This window comes from Cottoperca gobio, chromosome 1 (genome assembly GCF_900634415.1).
Source record: "Cottoperca gobio chromosome 1, fCotGob3.1, whole genome shotgun sequence".
Lineage (NCBI taxonomy): Eukaryota > Metazoa > Chordata > Actinopteri > Perciformes > Bovichtidae > Cottoperca > Cottoperca gobio.
Genome location: NC_041355.1, coordinates 11,440,286 through 11,457,924, shown reverse-complemented (window position 1 = coordinate 11,457,924; position 17,639 = coordinate 11,440,286). Strand labels below are relative to the sequence as shown.

The 17,639-nt window shown below is 41.2% G+C and overlaps 2 protein-coding genes across 2 annotated transcripts; both read left to right on the top strand.

Moving 5' to 3' along the window:
• Positions 1-4,447: 4,447 nt before the first annotated feature.
• LOC115011447 (uncharacterized) lies at positions 4,448-7,916 on the top strand. The gene is made up of 5 exons (XM_029436677.1): positions 4,448-4,832; positions 5,656-5,814; positions 6,448-6,566; positions 6,654-6,875; positions 7,800-7,916. Exons 1-4 carry the CDS (start codon positions 4,547-4,549, stop codon positions 6,855-6,857), a joined length of 768 nt encoding a protein of 255 aa, XP_029292537.1. The 5' UTR covers positions 4,448-4,546; the 3' UTR covers positions 6,858-6,875; positions 7,800-7,916.
• Positions 7,917-8,246: 330 nt separating this feature from the next.
• Positions 8,247-14,661, top strand: LOC115011439 (zona pellucida sperm-binding protein 4). The gene is made up of 14 exons (XM_029436664.1): positions 8,247-8,871; positions 9,039-9,163; positions 9,914-10,160; positions 10,419-10,546; positions 10,646-10,742; positions 10,863-10,985; positions 11,245-11,417; positions 11,962-12,059; positions 12,449-12,576; positions 12,745-12,925; positions 13,091-13,235; positions 14,147-14,223; positions 14,448-14,491; positions 14,577-14,661. Exons 1-12 carry the CDS (start codon positions 8,382-8,384, stop codon positions 14,219-14,221), a joined length of 2,010 nt encoding a protein of 669 aa, XP_029292524.1. The 5' UTR covers positions 8,247-8,381; the 3' UTR covers positions 14,222-14,223; positions 14,448-14,491; positions 14,577-14,661.
• The last annotated feature ends 2,978 nt before the right edge of the window (positions 14,662-17,639 follow it).

The following is a 17,639-nucleotide window of genomic DNA, read 5'->3' as shown; positions in this document are numbered from 1 at the left end:
TAGAGACTGCTTGAAACTGAAGTTTTCGGGACGTCCCACCTTTTTAACAAACTGGCCACAACAGCTGTATTGTTTTTTCCCCTATGAATATGAAATATAATTTAGGACACACATAACCTTTTACCTGTGCTTTCACACACTTGCCGGTTCATTAAGCTCAGAAAAGGACTTTAAGAAGTGATATAAACAGTAGTGTGCTTGACAACAAGGACTTCCTTATCTTTCCAACCAAAAGCTTCATTCTGCAAGGAAGAAAAACGTAATTTTAATGTGGACAGAACGGGCTCAAACGGAGACAAAGATATGCATTTACAACTAAAGACATGTTAAGCTACTGTAGAGCATGTACGAAACCTCATTCATCATTAATTCAGAGTCCAGGCCAGTTTTTTTACAACCCGTTTTTGCAGTTGAAGCCAATATTCCCCCAGCGTTCATAACACATCCAAAACATACAATGACATGCATAAACAGAAGAGGTTGGAAATGAACAGACCTCAAGGACTTCTAGTTAAATAAAGTGGTTACAACACATGTAAATATTCAGGAAAAGTTTTGCATATCTGCTTTGTCATAAAATGTTAAAACTAGTCTTTCCACACTTTGGTGTTATTCTACACATGTACATATATATATACCAGTGTAAATAGACCTATTCATTGTGACCTTACATGAGCCGTTACAATCCAATTCTACGACCCTTTGGGTGGCAAAATATAAGGAAAATTTGTATTGAAATTCAAATCCTTGGTATTTCCAAGTGGTTCAATAACACATGCAGTGACCTGAGCTTCCATTGGAGATTATTTTCATATAATACACATAGGAACCTTTTCTGACATTTATAGACATATAAATGAACTTTAAGACATTTCGTTTCTCCTTTGGCCTCGGGAACACAAAGGTGTAGGCGTGAATAAGAAAATCCACTTTCATTATCAATGGTGGCCACCAGAAACAGGATGGAGTAAATTAACATACCAGACTCTTCAGATAAAGACAAACTGTCATATTTTAAATAGATACTGTCAGATAGGTATTATTATTGGCTGCAGTCAAATAATACCATGTTATTAGGGGATTACTTGGCAGACAGTGCATATCTAGTAAAGCCTTTTATCACCAGTCTCAGATGAGAGAAAGCTCGAGCAGTTATAGGTTTTCTTATTTCTACAAAGAAGCAGTATATATAAAAACAGTAAAAGAACATTTGTATAAGGTCTTTTTTTCTTCTGCTAACAAGCCTCATGTCTTATCTCCCCTCAGGCTGTGGTCTCTCAGTGTAGACCACATGGACTGAGGAAGTCCTGATCTCACAACTACAATGGTTGCTTTATCCCCCTGAAGGTTGGATGGGGATAGACACCATAATTGCTTCCTTTGCTCTTTTACCGACCACTCCCTCATTTGTTGACAGTACAGATTCACACAGAAAGTACAGCATATACAGATGAAACAGAAAGAGGATTGTATTTTCTCTGTTTTTCTATCTACCCTGAAGGCTCCCCTCTCTTAGGGTTGTTTGTTAAAAGGGAAACGTTGCCTCGTTTTATGTAGACGCCCAATCAGTGTTGATCGTAAATGCAGTTGATTGAAGCAATAACTTCCTCATTGTGTGCTATGTTGATAGGGAAAGCTACATTTTCCTGCTGCAGAATTATTCCTGCATCCAGAGCCGTCATTTGACCAGTGCAGTTGGATGCAAAAGAACTACAGGCTTCAAATTGGATTTCTAGTTCTGGGTAGCCAGGGGGCGTGCATGCTCTAGACACCGCTCAAAAACAGAACTTCCTTATTTTGCGAACCAGCTACGTTTCCAACCGTAAAAATAGCATCCCAATATATGAGTGCAGAGGATGTTATAGACGAGGATACAGTATTTTGTCTTACTCGGATATTCATCTGTATTTATTTGAGCCAGAGTATACGGCTGAAGAAATGCAGCGGAGAGAGGTGCCGAGGCTGTGCTTGCATTAGCCGTGCAACAGGATATGGCCGGCGGGGACCCTGGGCATCAGAAGCTTGCACGCAATGCATCCTGGTACATCCTGGCACAAACTCAGCTTTCTCGGTCAACATAGCAGGCACTGAGGACTTCATTGCTCCAATTGACTACATTTACCATCAACACTGATTGGACTTCCACATGAAAGGTGGCAAACGTTCTTTAGAGACTCATATATATATATATAACTGACGATATTTAAAAACAATTATGATTTATGTTGTACTAATTGAGCAAGGAGACACATGTAGTTCCAGGTCCCATCTTAGTTTGGATTACATTAGGTAACAGCATTGATGGAAGAAGTATTCAGATCCTTTACTTAGGTAACATAATGCTGTAAAAACACTCCATTACAAGAATGTTGCTTATAATCTGCAAAATACAGTTCAAGTATCAAAGGAAACATAGTAAATGTAGTAAAATGTCTCCTGTAACTGATACAATAGTATATGTTTGTATTGATTGTTAATACTGATGCATCTATGTGTATCTCAGCAGCATTTTACTGTTGTAGCTGCTCGAGCCTGCGACTAATGATTACTTTTATTATGGATTAATCTGCTGTAGAAGTAACAGAAGATGGAAATACTCAAGTAATAGTACCTCAAGTACTGTACATGAGTACAGCCACTACTTTCCAACAATAGGCAACAGTGTCACAACATTAGGAAAAAATGTTCACCCCAACAGCCAAAAGACTTAGAAATACCTTCAGGTCAAATGTTGTATAAAAAGATTGCCTGGTAATCATTTTCCAGAAGATCGGATGCTTAGACTCTAATGTTATGGTGCTGTTATACGTGAGAGGCAAGCTGGGGTGAGGTTTCGTTAAAGTGGATCAGACCTATTGAAACCAAATATCTCTTTTAGAGTGAATATATTTATCACAAGTTCTATGTTACATAACTTTGTGCAATGCTGAATGAGCGCTGATAGAGCCATTAGTGTAAGTCTCCGTTTTTAGTGTTGAGTATTGAGATGAAAATCATTTTTTAGAGCTGTATTATTGTCACAGGGTGCAGGAACTGACAAGGGGAAGTATTTTCTCCTGGCAGTAACTCCGAATAGAAGTCAAAATTGAAACCATTATATCTGACCCCTGATGGTTTGTCATATCCTCACACTGAGTGGGTGCTCATGCACCACATAGAGACACCGGAGTTTTCTATTCCCGTCTCAACATGTGGGCCTCTACAGAAAGTACAATCTAACATTCATTGTGCAGTGGGCGTCCATTGGAAAGACATTATACAGAAGTAGCAGCTGCTGAAGACCTGATTTAAAATAGTGAAATCTTTCAGGAATTAATGGTGACAATAATCTCATTTCTAACGTTGACTGTTGTGTTTTTTGTTTTGTCTACAAAATGTTATATCCAATCTTCAAATTCAAGTTTTGATAATGAAAATAATTGTTAGTTTGATGGGCCTTTCAGATACAACGCAACAAAGGCTCCAATGCCCTTTGAAACCCATTATTTCCAATGACTTGCGTCACGCCACAACGGCTTTTCGCTGCGTCGAGTAAAGAGTGGGGGTGCAGTGCCCTGTGAGCGCGGCTCAAACCACGTTGTGTCTGAAAGGGCCATTAGTCCTGCAGAGGGCACGTCGAGCAACAATGTGCTGAAGTTGTTCGGCAGCACACATCTTTCCACGACAAATCTCTGTCTGCTACACTCCCCTGCTCTGCCTGATTCCCTTTGAACTCTGCAGGGTTTTAGTTCCGAAAGTCTGAGCTTTTCAGATTAATTTCAGAGACTCGAGTTGCCTCTGGACTGGGAGACTCCACCACAGTCACATTTACCCTCCATCCAGACTTTCCTCCAATCTTTTTTTCGTGTGAACCACTCAGTAATCTTATTTCATCACTCTTTGGTTGAAATGGTCATAAGTCACAACAGTAAACATCTGTGACTGGTGATGAGGGGTCGTAAGTAGACGTTGCTTTGTTTAAGGGCTCACAAGCTAAACAGGATGGGAACCACTGATCTAGGACTAAAATGTGTCTTTGGCACTGACATATAAAACAGCACACACCATAAACTATGATACACAACAGTTATGCGTTCACAACATTTTAAAGTGACTAAGTGGCAGTAAAAGTGATGAGTGGATTGTTCTTCCAATGGCATGTAAATCCATCAAAACATCACAACAGTGCATGATACTCAGCATTAATTAACTTAATATATCTGTAGCTAAAATAAAAAATAAATATTACCTTAAATTAGTCCCCCCCCCCCAATACATTTAATTGGATATCATTATAGGCCATATTTGGTGGGGGGAAAACACACAAAATATTGGTCCTAAATTACTGTCATGTTATGTTATAAGATGACTTAACCAAAATCATTATTCAAAATAAATGCGTCACTACGATAACCAATAGATGCACTCAGGCCTAACATTTATCATTCATCCCGACCACCTGTGTAGCTCTTTCATTGGTCCATTGTTGATGACGCTTAATTGCTCGGCCTCATGTTCTAGTGACAGCTGTGTGCGCGTGTGAGCAAAACGCATCGACAGTCCAGCGATGTCTTGCAAACGGAGAAGAGATCAAATAAATGTGTTTTTATTTGTTGTAACTGTTAACTTTTTAACGTTTCAAGTTAGTCATTCGGTAAGTTTAGGACACCGGGGGGACGGTATAAGTGCTTACCAAGTTCAAGACAACGATGCCCAGCAGCAGAAAAAACATTGGCGCCTGGTTGAACAGGTAACCAGGGTCCCAGGTCTCACAGGGCTTCAGTCTCCTGTCTTTCCCGGAGAGCCAATCCCAAGTACCAGCGCGGCGACACCCGACGACAGCTTGTCTAATGGTAACATCACTGACCTCAAGTGATGTCACTTGAGTCATCGTCGGTTAAGTTTAAAGACTACAAAGTCTGACAAAGAAACACACCTGTGTCTGTGGAATTAGAAATAAGCGAGTTTAAACAAAGACCTCATCTTTGCTGATGTCAGCAGCTACATTAGCCGCTTCTAGCATAAACACGCCTGAAGCTCACAGCTGTCGGTGGTCACATTTAATTGTGGGTAATGTAGGCCCCAGGTTTTGACTAAGAAGAATTTCTAAAAAAGAAAGAATATCCCTGTTTCTGATGTGTATAAATCCATTTGTATCTGAAGAATAATTTAAATCCGACCAGGGCTACAACTTTGTGTGTACACTCTGCAGTTATCTAATTTATAATTTATTTCCCAGTCGTATTGCACTTTCTTCAGACACAGTAGTTTTGGAGGAACTCAAACAACATTAATATTTTTTTATGTGGTCATAAAGGTAAAACTGGCTAAGCTGTGATTGTGGAAGAAATCTCTCTGGTTCTGCTGCATCAATTTTGTTACTTTTTTGAACTGTCCATTGTGAGTCCGACAATGTTTTTTGCATGTAATGCTAAATCAGTGGTGAAGAGTAACTAATTACATTTACTCAAGTACCATTTTGAGGTAATTGTGCTTTTTTCCATTTTATGCCTTATACTTCTCATGACATTTCAGAGAGAAATGTACTTTTTTTTATTGCTTCTTTAAAAGATTTTAAATCTTCTTTCACCACTGAAGGAGTGCTTTGATATGGAGCAGTAGAGGGTAAACCAACCCTATCCCTTCTTTGTTAACATGCTGTTTTATATCCTTTAGGTTTTCATGGAGTCCCGGGGGAAGTTACGGGCCCACCATTTGACTCCAGTCAACATTTCTTTGAGTGGCTGGCTATGAGGCCCTTGGTGCAGTGTTATGAGAGTTTCATGACCTTCACTGCCTCTGGAGGAGAACTCACACACCTGTTATTGGACAGAGGTAAAATGTATGAAGCTGGCAGTAGTGTTTGAACTGGTGCTGTTTGAATATTGTTTAACAGGCTGAGGTGGAATATGCAATTTGAGTGGGAAGGACATCGTGTTGCAGAGGATGCCTTGCGATGAAATATGCAACCGGCACAGTTTCAGTGCAGAAACTAAAGACCTTCATTTCAAGTGGCAAGGAGAGTGCATGTAATGCATAATTTTAAATGTTTAATGTGCATGAGCCTGGTTTGCCCCCCTTTTTTTATTCTGGAGGAAATGTTAGAGCTGCAGCAAAAGCTTTTATATACAGGTAATTAAAATTATACATTATGGTGGAAACTAATACTGTACTATAGATCTTTGCTTGTGCTGCAAAGTGCCCTCATTTAGATTTTATTTCAATGAATGGATTATTCCTTGGTTCTGTAAAATGTCAGAAACTTATTAGAAATGCCCATCACAATTTCCCAAAGTCATCAATTTGCTATTTTTGTGCAAATGACAATTTTAAACTTAATCCAAGACAGAAAATCCGCAAATCCTCACATATAGGTCCATATATGTCCAGCAGAGATTTGCTATTTATTTAGGCTTGATAAACGCTTAACTATCCAAATCAATTATTTAACCTTTTTTCTCTTTACAGTGGGAGCCTCTCCCATCGCCCTGCACCAGTTACCGTCACACTGTGGTTACTCAGTGAGGATTTCAACGAGTGACCTTGGGATGACGGTGCCTTATGATTCATGTTACACTATATACGAGGTACCAGAAGCAGCACCTGCATTATATCTCCACCAGGAGTGATTCCTTGTCCTGTGTTCATCAACCGTTTGTTTTTCTCCCTGTCAGAATGGCAGTTATGTGCTGCCCATGTTGTGGTGGGGCAGCCCACTGAAGCTCTCCTGTCCGAAGGACATGCCCTCCCCCTCCCCCCTCCCCCCTCCCCCTCCTCCCCCTCCCCCTCTTCCTCCCCCCGTTCCTCTTCCTCCCCCTCAGTATTCTGCTCCCCCTTTGGCATGGGAGTGCAGATACAGGGGCTGGAGCAGGATATAGAGATGATGGGAGCCGTAGGTACGTTGGCTTTATTGGGGGATTACTGCTGAGTTGTTTGACCAATGATTTGTTTTTTATTACAAAAACGTTTTTTTACTTTGTTTTCCTAATACTATATAGTTTAGTATAACATAAATATTTTTATTTTGTACATTTCAAGTAAACATTTTTAAATGTAGAATAATTAAAGTGTAGACTTAAAATCTGACCAGGGACCATGTAGCTAATATATATATATTTATATATATATATATATATATATTTATATATATTATATATTATATATATTATATATTATATTATATATATATTATATATATATTATATATATATATATATATATATATATATTATATATATATATATTATATATATATATTTATATATATATATATATATTTATATATTTATATATATATTATATTATTTATTGTGTCAGGTTTATTGCAGTAGAATCACTGCATTTTAAATGTGACTACTTTTAGGACAACCAAATAAAAGGATCAACCAGAATTATATTCTTGGCAGCATGGGGAGAGGGTTTTGAAACAATTGGGATCTAAAATCTATGTCAACAAATCTAAATATTTGACATTTATATATTTTATTATTCAGTAAGTAGTAACTTAACTTGCATAAAAACCTCAGTGCTATTTTTAGTTTCATTTTTTTCAATCGCACCTCCTAGGAAATTATGGAGTGCTAAAATAGTCACTGTTTTATTTCCCAACATACTAGTCTACTCGCTGTCTCAAAGCTTTCTCCACGCTGCCAGGAATATGGTAGAGAGGTACTGATCCCTTTTTTTTTTTATTATTTAATGTTGTTCTAAAAGTAGCCACATTTAAATATGCTGAGCCTGTAAGGTTGTTAAATTCCCAATAAAAGATACTTGAACCATTATCCACTGGATGAGACTGAATACAAAAATCTGCTTTACAGTAAATGGAGGTTGGGGTCCGTTTGTTTGTGAAGAGTGTGCTCATCGTGTCCCGTCGACTCCTGGGACGCTTGCCTTCTTCATCTCCTACGATGCTCCTTGTCTCACTCGTGGAGTGAGTTCATTAACTTAAGTACTCGGCCGGGCTGCTGGATTGTATCGATGATGATTTTATGTGATGCTTTTTTTTCAGGATGATCTTCTTCTTCAGTTTATATTAGATGATCAGATATACACTCTCACCTGTCCAGTCGATACTGAGTCTCCCAACCTCCCAGATCCTGTTAGCTCTCCTCCTCCTCCTCCTCCTCAGCCTCCAACCCCTGTGCATTTTGCTCAGCTGCCTGACTTCCCCCATTACCCCTATGTGCCGTTCTTCCACCCTGCAGTGACACCAGCTCCGACCTCTGCAGCTAAACAAACAACTACTGCTCCTCCAGCTACCTACCCACCCAAACATCCAGCAAGTCCTTATTACCCTGCACCCAATTCCGCACCAGTGGCCCAAACGCCAGCTCCTCTCAATCCCAGCATGCCATCACCAAAACTACCTGTGGGTCCAAAGTACCCATTTTACTATCCTTATGGACAATATTCCCACCCTGGTGTTGAGGTGCAGCCTGCTATCACTCAACCTTCCCCTCTTCCACCTACTACCACCAGGACGATGGTTCTCATACAACCTGACGGTCCCAGCCATCACTTCAGCAAGTTTTTCATCACACCTCCGCCGCCTGCAAAAGAGTCTGCTGAGACTATTCCTCAGGAACCTCATAAACCAGTGGCTCCTCAGTCCACCGTCCCCCCTTACACTGGCAACATGTGTAGCCACTACCCTTATCCCTATTATCCTTATTACCATCCTCTCTACACGTCATACTATCGTCCACCTTACCCCCAGTATCCAGGGATCCAACCACCAGTCGCCGCCCCCCACTACAACTCCGACCACTACAAGTTTTCCAGCATCTCTCACAGCTGGATCCACTCCACAGCGCCCCAATCTGCAGTGTCTGATAGGGGCGTTGGCCGTCTTCCTGCCTTTTGCTCACCCAGACTCCATCCAGGTCAGAGGTCAGTGTTAGTGTAAACATAAAAGCTATTTGTGTGAGTAGGAAGTGTGGCTTTTCAAAGTGTCGGAGACACCCCATCAGGATTCCTAGACCAGCTTTTACTTCTAAAATTAAAGTACATTAATTGTGTCATATCGAAGATCTAACAATCCTCATTTCTAATATCAGACCAAAAGAAGACATGGATGTTCGTCTCCGACATGTCTCGACTGTGTGGGTACATGCTGCAGCTGGCTGAGGGCGCTGGGGTAATCCTTCACTCTCCTCTGCCTGCCTGCCACAGCCAGACACGGGTGAGATCTTCTATAATGCCTCGTCACTGCCTGCACATGTCATCTTCTATATAATGGCTTTACTTTCATCATGTCCCTGTTTTTTGAAGGAGCATTAATATAGCAGCAAGCTATTTTTTGCAATGTAAAGATATAGTGGAGTAATGTTTACCTGTGAAGAGAATCCTGCACATTATCCAACACTTTTACTCGCTTTGATGAAGTTTATAGAGTTTGGTCCATACAATAACAATGTACACGGTGTCAATACAAATGGACTCTTAATTACAGTACTAGCATTACGACAAAGACTAAAAAGAAAACTGTCGGTGTTGGAGAGGTCATGAGATGTATGGTACATTTCTGTGTCTAGTTTGTGGTGGTGATATTATTACAATATATTAAGTGTTTCATATGACTCAATGCGGTCCAATACAATGACCCCACACAGTATAATATCAGATTGCGGACGCTGGTGGTTTGTACCACTTGGGTTGTCATTAAAGTGATTCATGACATCAGTCCAGGTTGCATAGAACAGACAAGCATTTCTTTCCCAGTCGGCAGTATATTTACGATTAATCCCATATGCGGCGTTTGCTCTGCATGCATCTGTACTGGGTGGAGTTTTATGTTCTGTGCAGCCCAACTGGTAGGAATTCAGTTATTTTGTGAGTTGAGCTCAACTTGCAGACTCTATTTTTAAATGCAATAGGAAAAGGAAACCATGCGTGGTGGTTCATACTGACTTTATTGATCTTTTTCTTTTAGACTCCCACAACCATTTCCTTACCTCTGATGTTTTGGGACCTTTCCATGGCGCAGTATAGGATTCTGGACCTGCAATGCCCGTATAAAACTCCCCCTCCTGGAATAGTTACTCCACAAGTGTTTCCTACCCCACCCACCACCACCAAGGTCAGCCCGCCTGTTGTCCCAAAGCCTAAAGTCTTCTGCTCCTCCCATCAGATGACTGTGGAGCTCCCCTCTGTACCCTTCTCTGGAATTTTTGTTAAAGGTGTGTGTGTGTATCCATGTTCGTGTATGTTTGTTTGAGGTGCATATGGTTGCCATCAGCTCTGCATGAGTTGAATTTTAGCATGGTTCAGGGGGGTTGCTCTGGTGTACAGTGGGATGGGGGAAAAGGTAGGCTTGGTCTTTGTTTTGACTGGGCAGCACTTAAAACTGTGTGCCTTGCCATGCTGAGGGCTATAATTGTGCCATTTTAAAGTCCACACAGAAATGAAATTGTATGTTTCCACATGTACTTCTTCAGACATCAAAGGGAACCAGATGAACCTCCAGGATGCCCCAAAGCCCTGTGGGTATTCTGCAAGAAAAGGCAAAGATGGCAAAATCCTTTTTAGTCTCGCGTTGCACTCGCGCTGCCACATGAGTGTGCAGGCAAGTATTGACTCAGATTTCACACTGAGCACATGACCTTTTGTATAATTGACCATTTGCTGTACCCATGAACTCTTGTATAAACATTTTTCACTAAAGGGTAAAATGTACATCATCACTGTCGTCTACATGACGGTAAATGGGAGACGAGAGGCCGAGCTTTCCTGTCCAGTTGTCGTCCTAAAGTCTGAACAAGGTAGATGGATTTTATGTTTACACCTCTGAAAGGCTATTCAATTTGCCAAAGGGTGTTTTCTCCTGGCCATTCAAAGTTATTTTAACTGATGTGGCTGACATTTGTCGTGCTGTCCCTCAGAGTGCAACCTTCCCATCGAACACCGTCTCCCCTGCGGACCCTTCTCTGTATCCCAGCCACAGTGTCTCTCCATAGGCTGCTGCTTCGGCGAGCGCCCCCCTGCCTGCTTCTACCCCATGGATGGTGAGTAGTTTCCCTCCCCACTGGCATTTTCACGCCACTTATCGGAGTACAGTTGATCTGTTTTGGGTACGGAAATGTAAGTGCCACAGCTGCTGGATGTGTGAAGAGACATATTTTGGACCAGCATGATTCAAGCTGGCAGTGGCACAGAACGAGAAAAGGGTATAAGATACCTTGGGTCTAATTATCAATTGCCTCCTGAGACTTCTGACCTTTTTGTTCATCTGACCTTTACATAACTGTTTGTGTTCTCTTCCAGAATGCACTATTGACCGCCACTTTGTCTTCTCCGTGCCCGCCTCCCTCACGGATCCCCCTCTTGCCCTTGGCCTGCTTGTCGCTGCTGGAAACTCCACCTGCAAACCTCAGAGAATAACTTCCGACTACGCCTTTTTCAAGATCTCGATGGATGGCTGTGGGACACGCAGAGTGGTAAGCTTTAATGAATGAAAACGTCTCATAAAATATAGAAAAGTTGAGTAAGACCCTGATTAATATCTGCATGTCTGGACCAATGGTTTCAGTTAACGGAGTACTGATTTTAAAGGACTTGTCTGGTAATATTCTATATATATATTTTTTTAAATTATATCAAAAAGAATCTCTAAAAAGGCACATGGAGAGCGCTGACCTCCGGCAAGGCCAAATTCCCTTTCTTGCAATGTTAATGAAAGTGAATTTGTGTATCCGACCCGTTATTTGGATCCGCTTCAAAGTTTAATGGGTTCGTCCGGAGCCCATGCAACATCTTCCACCAAGTTTCATGACACTTGGGGCCAGTAGCTTTTCAGTAAACCTGCTGACAAACAAACTGAACCAAAAACATAACCTCATTGGCGGAGGTAATGATGAGCTGATCGAGTGAGTGCTTCCTGTGTTACCCAACTGACAGCTACAGATCCTGGACCATTTAGTGTATTTTTTATTCTATTTTGTGTACACGTACTAAGTTGCATATCCGATTGTGTCCTGACAGGTGGCGGGGAAAACCGTGATCTACATGTTGGAGATCATCAACAAGGTTCAGGCAATCAGACTCAACTATGGCACCATCACGAGGGATTCCCCTGTCAGGTACGATGATGTTGCTTTCTATTATTGGAGTATAAATTACCCGTTCAGACTGGATTAAGTTTTAATTTTGACAAAACGCCAAATAAGGGGATTTATCTCATTTAGATATGGTAGTTTAAGCTCTAAAGTTAGATTAGTCAAAGTTTTTATGTATTTTATTGGGCACATTTGTTCGCAAATTGTTACTTATTTTACACATCCAGCAGTTATGGAGAAACATTGTCATTTATTTGGAATCGTGTTTGTTTCCACCTGATAAATCCAAGTCCAGTATTCATCCCTGTTTTAGTTTGAATCCAGCACACATTTAACCATCAAAGACAAATGCCGAAAATGCATCTAAACAAAAGCATACTCTATATTTACCACATTTCCTGTCTCATTTTCAGGTTGTTGGTGGAGTGCAGGTTTCTGCCAGGCACTGTTCGGAGTGTGAGCTACTTGGTTAAAACTCCCACTCTAGGACCTGAAGTTCAGACTCGGGGGATGTTTGGAGTCCAGCTCAGGATTGCCAAAGGTAGATGGCTTTTATTTCAATACCAACAACTGCTTTGCATAACTAGGAACATATTATGTTATGCTGTTGTCTCAGGGAACCGATGATAATTAAATGACAAATCACATTTTTATCCAGTGCTCTAAATGCCTGATCAGCTGTATTCAAACATCCCTCTTCTCATCCCAGACGCCCAGTACAGCGCCTACCATCCTCAGTATCACCAGCCCCTGCAGATGCTGCTGGGGAAACCCCTCTACCTGGAAGTGCGGCTGCTCAACACCCAGGATCCCAGTTTGGTGCTGTTGGTGCACTTCTGTGTGGCCTACCCCCGCTCTGGAAAGGCTGTGTGGCTGCTGCTTTACAACGGGTACGTCGAAACATCTCTGAAGAGAACATCAACACTAACATATTGAGGAAGGAACCAAAAAGGGAAATTCACTGCACATAAATATCACATTTTGAAAGGGTTTTTCACCAAGGATAATCAAAGAGAAGTATATCTTTGATACCCAATTGTCTGCTTACTCCCTAGATGTCCCAACCCTTTGGACCCAGCCCTGCAGCATGCTGTGCTGTCTTTTCCTCAGCCCCCCTCTCCTCAGGCTCAGACCCGCCGCTTCACCATCAGCACCTTCCAGTTCCTTCCTGATGGGGAGCTTAAGGACACGGACGAAGAGGTAAAGACGAGCAGAGTCCCTTGAGTTCTGTAATTAAGGATGGAGGAATATACTGGATGTCTAACTGTAATAATTGTGTTCTTCTTCTTTGAGACATCTTACACTAGTATTTATTCTCTTCTTAGTGTTCAGAACTAAGACTCAGGTTGAAGTGTTCTATCAGGACATGGCATCAGAAATAATTTATGGTAATATTTAAAGGGACAATTCGTAACAAAATACAGCTAATTAGCTTAGCATAAAGACTGGAAACAGGCTCTGTATAAAGGAGAATCTTTTTATAAAGCTCACCAATTAACATATTATATCCTGGTTGTTTATTTCGTACAGAAAATGTAATGACAATGACATGTTGTGGTTTTAGAAGGGGATTTTGGTTGCTACACTTTTATGCTAAGCTTAGCTAATCAGGTGTTGGCGCTAGCTTCATTTAATCAACTTTTGGCAAGAAAACAAACGAGCGTATTTACCAAAATGTCTCTCTATTGCTTTAAGCATGTTTCCCCTATAGTTTTTATGTGTTGCAGTAAGAGGATGGTCTGCCTACAGTGCCTGTGAATTTTCCCCCTGGGAGTCAATGACGTCTTATCTTAGAGTGGCTGTTGGCATTTAACTTTTTTTATTTACTTTAACCTCCCTGTCTTGAGTGAAAAAACGTATATGGCTGTTCTCTCAGCACAAATTCCCACCGATAAATGTTTTAGCATATATTCCATGGGAAATTAAACCATTGACAGCTGTATCTCTAAATCTCTTAAATCAGCATTCATTGCGAGGCCATGTGGAGAGGCCATTTCGTAAACTGCAAATTGTGGCCAAATCTCAATTGATACCAGCTGTTAGTCAAAGTACGCCACTCTCGAGACTGGACACTACATCAAATCCTGCTCTGCTCTTGCCCTCCCTCTCAGATCTACTTCATGTGTTCAACTGAAATCTGCTCGCCACAGGACCGGCCTTGTGTCGAGGGATGCTTTGGCCAGTGACGGTGAGGAAAATGAGCACTCTGTCCTCAAATCACCCTCCACACCCTTATGAACTCTGCAAGATCACATGAAAACACCCATGAAGGAGCTCTTGTACAACACTTCTCACTGAAAACAGCCTGAGAGCAAGAAGTAGCTGCAGTTCTACATGACAGCAGGGCAATGATTTAGTAATGAGGAATATTCTGAATTATTTATAAAGACTGATCCATTTCCTGTTTTTCAGTTACGACATGGAAGACAATTGAAATTGGTTGAGATGATGCACTGGTAAGCAGTACTAATGTGTTTTTGCTCATGTAAAAATACACTGTTACTTTTCTCTACTGAACATATCTCCTCGACTCCTTTTCAGGCCTCACGCATCACTTGTTCAACCACCAATAAAAGCTCTTAAAAGACTCGGCGTGAGTGTGTTTGTTCCCAAGCCTGCAGCCACTAGGTTTTACAGCAGGAAGTGGCACTCGCACAAAAAGTGGGAGGCAGTATTGTTTACATGAACACTTGGGCCATGTGAACTGAGCATGCATGCCTTGCTGCCTTTTTAAATTTATTTTATATAAAACATATTATTCAGTAGGTTTACAGCAATAAATGTTGCGGCAGGATAACTGGAGTTTTTGCATATAAATGGCGTTCAACAAGAGAGGTACAGTATGGAGGCAAGAAAACTCAAAACTCCCTGACAAACGCATCCGTTGTTTTAGGTCTAACATGACAAAGACATTGTAATTGTTTAAAAAGAGACTACCTCTGCATTTTCTTAGTATTTATTATCTACATGTAACCTTATCCAAAGAGCACCTAAAACAAAATGTTAAACTCCAGGAAGCGCTCAAACAAAAAATATATTGACAACCTTATGGGGATTGTGTCCGAAAGAGAACATCAGCATATTTCCACCCAAATTTGAGCGCACAGACACGGCCAGATTAACTTGGTGGAGACAAAAATGAGCTGTTGCGTCCCTGTTATCCCGCGCTGTGTAATGTGTGCAGTATTACTTCGCTGGATTATTGCATAGACCTAGGTTAACTTTGTAGGTAATTTGATTAAAGACATTCATTTAGGATTATGACTTGTATTTTGTTTGGACTATGCAATTTAACGGTTTCAATGCAGAGCATGAAAAGATGTGTTGCAAAGAGTTTATAGCCTTGATAATGTGTGTCCCTGGTTTGGCTTTCCCATGTACAGTGTAGTTAAATTATACAGCTTTCAGTATCTTGCAATGTGGAAGCACATTATAAAATGAATTAAATGGGATCTCTCTTCCCAGAAAAGTTTTCTCCCATATAAAAATCTAATTCCCACAAACTGCTTGCCACATGGTACAGTCAAACTGGCCTTTTGGTGCTCGGGGACAGTTGCCTGGCTGGTAATCCAGCAACTTCAACTGTAGTTTATTTCTAGCGTACATCACCCAGAGTCTAACATATTAAAGGTTTTAAAATGCACGGCTATAAGAAACTCATGTATGCATACACACGAGCAGAATCCCAAAGATGCAGGTACAAATATTAATAAAGCTGGTAACTGAATTAAAGAAATGGTCTGACATTTTGGGGAATTCACATTCTGCAGAGAGTTGCGATGATATTGATACCGTTCTCATGCCTGTCCGGTTGACTGTCAGAAATCAAATGTGTTTATAGTTGTTCCGAGTGCCACACACGAAAGGCGAGACGTTGCATTGTTTAAATGTGGGGATAACGGGGCATATTTTCAGACTGTCTCCTGGAAGTCAGTTTCGTGTTGCACTCTGTGGGTTAGATGAAAAGTGACAAATAGTTGTGTAACAAATGAAAAAAGTTCAAACCCTGCCCCAAATGGGGAAACAGCTGGCCTGGCTTTGTCTGAAAGTAAAAACATCTGCCTACAAACAACCAAACTCATGTTTTTGGTTTGTTGTCCTTTTGAATGTTGGAGTGGATCTAAATCACAGGGCTGAGACGTGCATTATTTTTCCCTTAATCTAAACGGCATTTGCAGAGGTCTGCGCTCTCCGAGAGCCATTACAGTAAACGCAGTCTACAGGACTGTCTCAGAAAATTTGAATATTGTGATAAAGTTCTTTATTTTCTGTAATGCAATTAAAAAAAACAAAAATGTCATACATTCTGGATTCATTACAAATCAACTGAAATATTGCAAGCCTTTTAATATTGCTGATTATGGCTTACAGCTTAAGAAAACTCAAATCCTATCAAAAAATTAGAATAGTTCCTCAGACCAAGTAAAAAAAAATCAAACATTTGAAAATGTCCATTAATGCACTCAGTACTTGGTTGGGAATCCTTTTGCACGGATTACTGCATCAATGCGGCGTGGCATGGAGGCAATCAGCCTGTGGCATTGCTGAGGTGTTATGGATGCCCAGGATGCTTCAATAGCGGCCTTTAGCTCATTAGCATTGTTGGGTCTGGTGTCTTTCAGCTTCTTCTTCACAATACCCCACATATTCTCTATGGGGTTCAGGTCAGGGGAATTGGCAGGCCAATCGAGGACAGTAATGCCATGGTCAGTACACCAGTTACTGGTGGTTTTGGCACTGTGGGCAGGTGCCAGATCATGCTGGAAAATTAATTCCTCATCTCCATAGAGCTTTTCAGCAGACGGAAGCATGTAGTGCTCTAAAATCTCTTGGTACACAGCTGCATTTACTCTGGGCTTGATGAAACACAGTGGACCAACACCAGCAGCTGACATGGCTCCCCAAACCATCGCTGACTGTGGGAACTTCACACTGGATTTCAAGCAACTTGGATTTTGCTCCTCTCCAGCCTTTCTCCAGACTCTGGCGCCTTGACTTCCTAATGAAATACAAAACTTGCTTTCGTCTGAAAAGAGGACTTTGGACCACTCTGCAACTGTCCAGTGCTTCTTTTCCATAGCCCAAGTCAGACGCTTCCTCCGTTGTCTTGAGTTCAGAAGTGGCTTGACCATGGGAATACGGCTATTGTAGCCCATTTCCCGGACACGTCTGTGAACAGTGGCTTTTGATACCTGGACTCCAGCTTCAGTCCACTGTCTTTTGAAGCTCCCCCAAATTCTGGAAGCGACTCTTCTTCACAATGCTGTTAAGGCTGCGGTCATCTCTCTTGGTTGTGCAGCGTTTCCTGCCACATTTCCCCCTTCCAACAGACATTTTGTGGATGTGCTTTGAAACTGCACTCTGTGAACAGCTTGCTCTTTGAGAAATTTCTTTTTGTGTCTTACCCTCCTGATGGAGGGTGTCAATGATGGTCCTCTGGACAGCAGTCAGATCAGCAGTCTTCCCCATACTTGTGATTTAGTTTACTGAACCAAGCTGAGTGTTTTTCAAGGCTCAGGAAACCCTTGCAGGTGTTTCGAGTTAATTAGACGATTCAAGTGATTCGTTGAACACCCTACTAGTATACTTTTTCATGATATTCTA